General features: G+C 36.3%; 2 protein-coding genes across 2 annotated transcripts; one reads left to right on the top strand and one right to left on the bottom strand.

Annotated features, from left to right (window-relative positions):
- Positions 1–634: 634 nt before the first annotated feature.
- On the bottom strand, positions 635–4680 carry LOC140967729 (uncharacterized). Its single transcript, XM_073428448.1, has 11 exons — positions 4425–4680; positions 3850–4030; positions 2620–2694; positions 2307–2544; positions 2101–2225; positions 1792–1825; positions 1657–1703; positions 1433–1573; positions 1161–1225; positions 1022–1082; positions 635–932 (listed from the first exon to the last, which is right to left on the bottom strand). The coding sequence occupies exons 1-11, from the start codon at positions 4522–4524 to the stop codon at positions 815–817; spliced, it is 1185 nt and encodes a 394-aa protein (XP_073284549.1). The 5' UTR covers positions 4525–4680; the 3' UTR covers positions 635–814.
- A 3241-nt stretch (positions 4681–7921) lies between these two features.
- LOC140967730 (uncharacterized) lies at positions 7922–8874 on the top strand (the record flags this gene model as incomplete). The annotated part of the gene is made up of 3 exons (XM_073428449.1): positions 7922–8239; positions 8297–8485; positions 8746–8874. Coding segments are annotated over exons 1-3 (636 nt in total), but the record flags the coding sequence as incomplete, so codon positions are not given.
- Positions 8875–9726: the final 852 nt, after the last annotated feature.

Genomic DNA, 9726 nt, shown 5'->3' with positions numbered 1-9726 from the left:
AGAAGCATCGTCTTTGTAAAAATCGGGACAATGGGTGATTGCGCAAACTTGTGTGAGACGGTATCACGGGTCGTATTTGTGAGACAGATATCTTATTTGGGTCATTCATGAAAAATTATTACTTTTTATGCTAAGAGTATTACTTTTTATTGTGAATATGGGTAGAGTTGGCCCGTCTCACAAATTAACATCCGTGAGACGGTCTCACATGAGACCCATTCTTTACCAAATTATCTTAGATTTATATCACTTGTTTCCAGTTTTATTTTCTTGTTGATGCTATCTTTAAATTCTTGTTTTCTAGTTTTTTAAGGTGCTAACATTTTTTTTAAAAAAAATATCTCACTTCATCACATGTTTCTACTCATAATGTTGTAGACATTATGTAAAAATATAAATTTTTTATTATATTCAACAAATTTGTATTTAAAAAAAACATGATAAAAAACATGTATTTAAAAAAAACATGACATGATAAAATTGAATAATTTGTATTTAAAAAAAATGATAAAAACATGTATTTAAAAAAACATGACATGATAAAATTGAATATAAAAAAATTTAAAACTTTTTTTAAAAAACACGTAATTATAAAAAAAATCAAAAATAAAAGAAAATTAAATAAACTGGCCCATTTTATCTTTCTTCATTACAATCATCGTTGCATAATACATCGTTCTGAGAGAGTGCGTATCGAGCAAATCCATGAGAAAACTACTGTACTGCAAGCATTGGAGCATTAATCTCTTTGTTATAAATACGACACATTTTTACAAATTTGGGTACTTCTTATATCAGACTGAGCATGAGAACGTCAGTCTTCGTCGGAACTTGCAAAATCTAGCTCAATCATCTTAGTGCCGACAAGCTCAGTTTCTTCTCTCTTCTCCATTTTCATTTTTTTGCTTCTGGGTACTTCATCTGGTCTGAACCTGAAAAATCAGACCATCAGCAGGAAATCATACCAATGAATGAAAAAGGTGAGGAAAAAATGTGTACGAAATAGTCCATTTTCAACTACCTTAACTCTTCTCTACTCTTTGACAGATGTACATTAACTGTTTCAGTTGGGCCCTTTTTCCCTGAGATTGAAACAAATATATTTGAAAGGAAATCCAATGGCCAGAATTAGCATGGACCATATGGAATTGTAAGCATACCGGCAACATGATTCAGAAATCTTATTCCTTGTGAATATACATTTGTTGTGACTTTGTCAGCGTTGCTGTTGTGTTGGCATATAACCCCGAGAGTTAGCAAAAGTGAATGTAAAGTCATCAAGAAGTCCCAGATCATGTGTTTTAAAAAAGAGAAGAAACTATGGTTTTAAAAAGGTCCAAGAATTTTTATTTTTGACTGAAATAATTAAAATTTTCTTGTCGCTAACAAAGTATAAGCGACAAAGTATAAATAAAATAGGATAAATACAAACCTTAAGGCCTTCCTTAATCCTTCTACGGACAATAATTTAACAGGCTGAGCAGATTTTGTAAACGTTGGTCTGTCACTCTTAGGATTAACCACGTAAATTCCTTCTGACTGTAGACGATCTCTGAATGCTGTCCTTAAATTTCTGATAAAACTTCAACTATTATTTTTCAAAAATTCTTAACAAGATCTTTACAAATATCTCAAATATTGGCTAGAGCTACCTACCCTCCTTTGAGCTCTGTTCTTGTATTGACATACTTTTTTGATGCATTCTGTTCTCAAAGTTTAAGCAGGGAAAAAACGTCTAGTTATATTTCTAACTGCATGATGAAGGTGAGAAGATTGCCACGTGAATTGTACCTGTTTATGGTAGCGGCAATATTTTCCTTGACGTCTGAAGATGTACAAATTTGTAGTAGTTAAAAGGAATGGAACTAAAAATATTAGCATTATAAACAAAATACACAGCAACAAAGAAAACCACAACCCAAAACGTGAATAATTAATTAGAAATTGAAGCACAAACTAGGTAAAACGTTCAATAGCAAATAAAGGTCCATTTGGCATTATGAACGCAATTGGAGAATAAGAATTATAAATACTATACAGCCTGAGAAAGGCTTCTTCAATTAACTTAATTCTGAAGATGCACGGGAGAAAACCACATACACATTGATGACTGCTGTGCATTCCTTTCCATCATATCCGTTTCCCTTACAAAATCCAATATCCGCTGAAGCACCCAATTTTAAAATGTGTTTAGCGGAAAAGATACTCAAGGAAAATCCACTTCCCTGAAATAGAAGCCGGGCATGAGTTAGAAATCTGAACCATATTCAACTGAAAAGTATAAGAACATATTATAAAGCACTCACCGAGTTCTCCTTGCGGACATTGCAATTGAACAGAGCAAAGACCGTCCCTACCTTCTCATTACAATTTTTCTCATAAGCATCACCAAACAAGAAAAGAGAAATTACATTTTCATCTAAACCTCCCATTTTCCAAATTGCAAACTTCTTTCCTATGGAACTAATTCTTGGCAATCCCATTTCAGTTAAAATTCCAACTGTGGCCCAACACCCAGAAAGTGTATCTCCTCCTAGTAAGTTCCTAAAACCCAAAAAGTAAGTAGTAACATTAGATAAAGTAATTAAAAATGTAAGGATCATAAATAAAAATGCATACTTTATTGCAGGCAATCTGACAAATCGAATATCCGATAAGCGATTGCTCAGCTCGAGAGGCGTTACCACCTGATCCCTGAACATGAAAATGTAACCAATGGTGATGAACAAGCAGATAGCCCGTATTAGATGTATCTACAAACTATTTTTTAATGATGCCAAATAAAAGCAATTAAGAGCCAAATATTATTATATCCAGACTTCACAATGTAAAGAGACTCGAATATCTCCTGGAAAATTCCAAACCCCATTAAAAATCAAGCAAGCTTTTGTTCATCAGACACTGGATGCATAGGATAGGCGTTAAGTCCTTTCCTCGCGTTCGAAGGCACTAGGTAAATTGCTTGAAATTGCTTACTAAGCCACAGGGGCAATATTTTCTTGTCCGTGCACATGCAGTGACAACTGTGAGAAATAAATAGTTGTAGAGGTATCTGTATATTGTACCAGAATTTATTAGATTCGATAGTTAGTGGACTGACACAAGGCAAGAAGATTGAAGACTCAAGTGCTAGGCGCGGCAGTTATTCTCGTTCGGTTACAGTCAAGAGTCAATACCAATTTGGATTGGTGGTTATAAAGGATAGGGATATATAAACAATGAGAGAGATCAGTTATTTGATTCCTTTTCTTGTATTCGTGATAGAATTAAAATCTTGGAGATAAGAACTCTGTGAGCTTGAGTGATCTTGAGAAACTTGTATATGATGTACCCATTAAAGGTTATGAATATAATGAGAATGAGTATTGCTTGTCCGCGTCTTAAATAAGGCCTAGGCGGCCGTCCGCACCGAAAAAGTGCTAGTCGGTCAGCCTAATATACCAAACTTTATCTTATTATGTTGATATCTTGGAATCCGCTTAGCAGCGCGTCGCTAGACGCTGTTCTAGCGTCCGCCTAGAGCCTATCAAATTTTAGAACATTGCCGTGGATGTAGATGAATTCGTCGAACCACGTTAAATCTTTGTGCTGATCTTACTTCTGCCGCATTGTTACTTCTTGTTTGATTCAGTAATCCAAACTGGTAGATAGACACATTCCAGATTATCTTGAAAGATCCAAAAGTGAATCCAAATTGCAGAGCAAACCGAAAATTCTTGAGTTAAGTTTTTCGCGAGTTAATCACAACACTATAACATGGCATATACTCAACTTTATACAACAAATGATTCCAGTTGTAAAATTAACCCCTCAAGATTTCTCGTATGCTGAAATTCAAGGTACACCTACCTGATTCGCAGCCCTGAAAACTTCTCAACCCCAGTGTCTTTCGATCTCACTGTCTGCTTCATTTTAATAGATTTCTTCGCACTTATAGGATCATAATCAATGCAATCTTGCACTGCGTCCCGAAACACGGACATGTCCACCTTCCCCATTTGCTTTGGAATTTCATTTTCTGATGAATACCCTGTGTTCGAATGCACGTACATACAAAAAATATTAGCACACAATTGAAATCGTTACTTGGAACGGGACTGCACAATCATACAAAAAACTATGTATGCATAAATTAATGGATTCTGGATTCGGAATGGCATTCAAATAACCCCGATAGGAGTAATACAATGAGAAGTGGAGATTTAGCATAATTTTGAACAAATTTAAATTTACAAAAAAAATCTTGAATCAGTCCACATTACACCAATATCGCAAATTCCATACGTATGTGCTATCAACACCGCACCATAATATCAACAATATGAATCTAACATACTTTTTCAATGAAAACTCGCAAATTAATGAAGCTAACTTAACGCTCGATTGGCAGAAAATAAAATAAAAAATAAACAGGGTGTGGATACCTGGAGAGTTGGAAGAAGGAGAAGCAGGCGGGGTTTCGAGAACCCGATCTTGAAGCGACAGGAGAAGATCGAGATCGTCTTGATGATTCAGACTCGTCATTGTTTTGGTGTGATTTGAGAATGAAACGTGAAATATCGCAAACTAGGGTTTTGGCAGGGCAATTGGAGGGATAATTCGAATTCAAGGAGGGAGAAATTTGGTGCCATTTTTCGTGACTTCTAACTTTGAACCTTTTTTCCCACACTTTTATTTTTACCAAAAATACACACACACTTTCACAAAAATTATATCTTTACTCTCTCTTTTTTCTTATTATTATATTATTAAAAATGTGGCTATTATAGTAATTATCTTTAGTAGATTGGTTTGTTCACTTACTTATTGTAAAAATAACTCTTATTTTTAAGTAATTTTCAATTTATTCCATTTATGTTATTTTAACACACATAAAACTTAAAAGATTGAAAAAATCGTCTACCTAGTTCATAATTGATGGACAAAATATTTTTCACTAATTAATTAATTAATTTTTCACACGCATATTGTATGTGTCAGCCCTATTAGTAATAACTAACCACGGGCACATGTGTTGCTTTACCAAGACTTCACTCGGTGAGCATCACTCGACTTTGATTCCACTTCAATTGAACTCCCGAGAACATCATCTTTCTCTCTCTATTAATGAATCACGAGGCTTTGCATATTTAGGCACCAACAACAATTGAAATATTAAAATCAAAATGAAATAAGTGGCACTGACACGTAAGATTGTCTCACGACTTTCTGCAACACACGATGAATAATCTTGTTTTTGCTCCTTAGTTTTGCATACAACTAACCTGAAAAGTTCCCAACATAATATATGTTTTTTGCAAAAAAATATTGATATATCACAAGAACTCACCTTCTTCTATCAAATAATGTTCAAATACATGTGCATAAAACAACCAACAAATCAACTCTTAAAAATTTGACAATAAAAGCTCATATGTAAAACCCACAATTTCCAAACCCTGTATTATTTTTGTACTAGAATATCAAAGATATTTTTTATCTAAATATTATCAAGATTATCTAAAATTGTGATACATAATTAAATATTTGTGTACAAGTTAATGAGTTCAAAATTTAAGATAATAATATACCTATATTTCGATTTTTGGGATATATAAATAGGTCAAGATCCAATAATTTAAATAAGAAGATATTGAATATAAACAATTATGTATATATGTATTTCGAAATTTTTGGTGTATAATTTCGAAATTTAAGAAATAAAATACAAGATAAAAGCATATACGATATGAAGATATATACATGAATGTCAAAACATGCATAGCAAGAAATCAAGAATTTCAGCCTAAGAAGATCAAGAAAACCAAGAATCATATTTTAAGGGAAATTATCGTCAATAATTCAAAAATTCCATATGGAAAATTTGAATTTTTAGAATGCATGGATTAAACGTGTACTACAAAATAAAAGGTCTATCAGATATCGGAAACTAGACATGAAATTTGAATTCCATGTCTAACAATAAGAGAATTTCAAAAATCTTATCCAAAGATATAGATAAGAGATGATAATTTATCATAGATTCAAAATTTAATTCAAAAATTTAAATGACAAGATAATACAAGATCTTGATAGAAGTCAGCTCACTATCAATAGGAAAATACAAGATCATAGATTCAAAATTTAATTCAAAAGTTTAAACGAGAATTTTCAACTCTCGTTTTGACATATGCCCGAGCTTTTTATACCATAACACTGTTAATTTTCTCCTGAACCAATCGATGCAACCACTAGTTCCGTCTCTTGGTGTGTTTCTCCCAAAAGCACATACAGATTTGCAACAACATTTTTTTGTCTTCATAACTACATGTGTCTTTCACAATTTTCATGATCTCGTTTTTGATATAAGTTTTGCACCAGATATCATCCAATTGTCCCAAGGAAAAAAAATTATTCGTCAGCCCATCCACATATCATACCTCTTGTATGGTGCTAATGGTGCCATCAAACATTTTTATTTTGACAGTACCTATCCTAGGGATTTTCAAGGCATGACCATTTCTCATGAATACAGATCCTCCTGAGACTTGTTCATATTGATCTAACCATTGTCTCAGAGGCGTCATGTAACACGTCGCTCCTCAATCCTTAATCTATGTGTCACAAAATTTGTGTCTGTCTTCTGCAGTTGTTGTTGTTTAGCTGAATAATATTTTACCACCGCCTGAAGTACTGGTCACATTTCCTTGATAACCCTTCTCGATACTCGCAGTCTATTTCTTGAAGTGCCTTCTACCGCCATATTTTAAAAATTAAATATTTTCTTCATACTTCTTGACTTTGATTTACATCGTCTTTGGCTCCCAACAGAGTCACAGTCCATAAATCTCTCTCTTATCATCGGTAAAGCTTCTTCCTGTTTAGAAGTTATCAACATATCTTCCTTATCCTTGCGTCGACTTTCTTATACGAGAACCGCAGTTAAGACATCGTCAAAGTCTAAAAATTATGTGAGGATATTTTTGGTTAAATTGACGATAAGTTTATCGTACGAATCTGATAGACTTTGAAGTAGAAGCTTTGCACGTTCTTTTTCCTCTATTTTATGTCTCGTAGAGGTGAGTTGGAAAAATAGAGTATTTAGAGTATTGATGATATGATCAATTATTGATGAGAATTCTGTCATCTGAAGATTATAAAGTCTTATTTTTAGCAAAATCTTATTGTGTAGCGACTTCAATTCGTACACTTTATCAGAGTATCCCAGACAATTTTCGACATCTTTATATCATAGATAGTCGGCAATAATTCGTCTGTTATAGATTAGTGTAAATTGACAACAACATTATCATTCATCTCATTCCACTTTCCATCGACCGTCATTTCTCTCGGTCTATCTCCAATAGCAACAAATAAATTCTTCTTTCTTAAAACTGGTTGTACAAATTGCTCACATTGAACTTTGTTATCTCATACATGCTGGTCATTATGTCTACAACAATTTAGTATACTGGACAAAGTAATATCATCTTAATACAAAATCTCAAAAAAAAATTCTGATGTGGAATATCAATCTAGACTGCAACCACAGAGCATACTCATAATTTTAAGAAATTTCAAAGTAGAGCTCAGATACCACTTATTGACTCAGGTGCAGTATCTTGAGATAATAATATGAAATAAAGTATAAAATTGGATACCGAGATTTACGTGAAAACCCCCCAAAAAAATTTACTGTAAAAACCAATGACAAATTGAAAAGAATTTTACTATAATATTTTATAATGTACAACCGCTCACTATGTTTCTAAAGAGAACACATATTCTCTTAATATAGGAGAACAAACACATCACAAATATTATAGAATTAAGCACTTAAATGCTATGAGATGAGAGAAAAGAACTAAAAATGAGATAACTTCATCTAATGGTGGATATCTTAGCACTAACCCTGGGCTCCCAGGATCTCAAGAAAACGGTGATGACCTCTTTCACCGTGGTTGACTCCCCATCATCTTATAACATCATATTAGGGAGGCCGGCCATGAATGAGCTAAGGGTTGTGGCATCTACCTACCACCAAAAGATAAAGTTTCCTGTGGGAGCCCGGGTAGGAGAAGTCCGGGGAGATCAGAGCAAATCCAAGAAGGAAGGGAAGAAAGCTAGAATGGATGAAGTAGGAGTAATAATGGTTGAGAAAGGAGAGGTGCATTTTGTCGCAGAGGAGGAGCAGGAAATGGTAGAAGTCGGACCAGGCCAGCAAATCCGAGTGGCTCGGGACCTCAGTGCATCCACCCGGGTTAGTCTGATTGACTGTTTAAAAGCTAATATTCATGTGTTTGCCTGGACCCAACAGGAGTTGACGGGGATCTCTCCCCTGATATCGGAGCACCAACTGAATATCCTCCCTGGATCTCACCCGATAAAGCAAAAAAAGAGACATTTTGGTCCTGAAAAAGATAGAATTATTGATGAGCAAGTAAAAGAGCTTCTGAAAGCCGGTCACGTTCGAGAAATCCAATTCCATACATGGCTCTCGAATGTGGTATTAGTACCTAAATCTACCGGGAAGTGGCGCATGTGTGTAGGCTTCCGCGATCTCAATAAGGATTGTCCCAAGGATCATTACCCTCTGCCCTGTATTGATCAATTGGTGGATTCCACCTCGGCTTCGAATTACTGAGTTTTATGGACGCATACCAGGGGTATCATCAAATCCCCCTGGCCAAGAGTGATCAGGATAAAGCCAGCTTCATCACCTCGGGAGGTATATTTTGTTATATTGTAATGCCTTTGGGGTTAAAGAATGCAGGAGCTACTTACCAGCGTCTGATGAACAAAGTCTTCGAGAAGCAACTGGGACGAAACGTGGAAGTTTATGTGGATTTTATATGGGCTCAAAGCTCAGCGGCTATCCAGGATTGGCGTGGAAGGGTATTTGATATGCACTCAGTAGCATACAACTATATTAGTCACCTAATTTAGCTCAACCAGAGAAGTTTCACTCTATCGGAAATGAATTCAGATTCAGTATTTCCAGGTTAGTGATTTGGTTTTTAATAAAATTAATACAGCAGGAAAAGAAAAATCTTGAAAGTCCGGGAGACATGAGGCCCCGACACCATATTTTAAGTCCGGGAGACACGAGGCCCTGGCATCTTATCTTAAGTCCGGGAGACATGAAGCCCCGGCACATTATCTTAAGTCCGGGAGAGATGAGGCCCCGGCACATTATCTTAAGTCCGGGAGACAGGAGGCCCGGCACATTATCTTAAGCCCGGGAGACACGAGACCCCGGCACATTATCATTAAGTCCAGGGCTCCGCACCCTGGCTCGGGGCTCCGTACCTCGACCACTCCAAGACCCAGGGCTTCGTACCCTGGCTGCTCATTAAGTCCAGGGACCCGTACCCTGGCTCGGGGACCCGTACCTCGGTCATCTATTAAGCCCAGGGTTCTCAAACCTGGCTCGGGGCTCCGCACCTCGATCATTCCTAAGTCCCGGGACATGTTCCCCGGCCCAAGGCTCCGCACCTTGGTTATTTATAAGCACAGGGTTCTCAAACCTGGCTCGGGGCTCCGCACCTCGACCATTCCCAAGTCCCGGGACATGTTCCCCGNTGGTTATTTATAAGCCCAGGGTTCTCAAACCTGGCTCGGGGCTCCGCACCTCGACCATTCCCAAGTCCCGGGACATGCTCCCCGGCCCAAGGCTCCGTACCTTGGTTCTTAAAAAAGCCTATGGCACTACACCCTGGCTCGGGGAACCACACCTCGACCATTCCC

Source organism: Primulina huaijiensis, unplaced genomic scaffold, assembly GCF_012295235.1.
Source record: "Primulina huaijiensis isolate GDHJ02 unplaced genomic scaffold, ASM1229523v2 scaffold27539, whole genome shotgun sequence".
NCBI lineage: Eukaryota > Viridiplantae > Streptophyta > Magnoliopsida > Lamiales > Gesneriaceae > Primulina > Primulina huaijiensis.
This window is presented reverse-complemented; position numbering and strand designations above follow the sequence as displayed.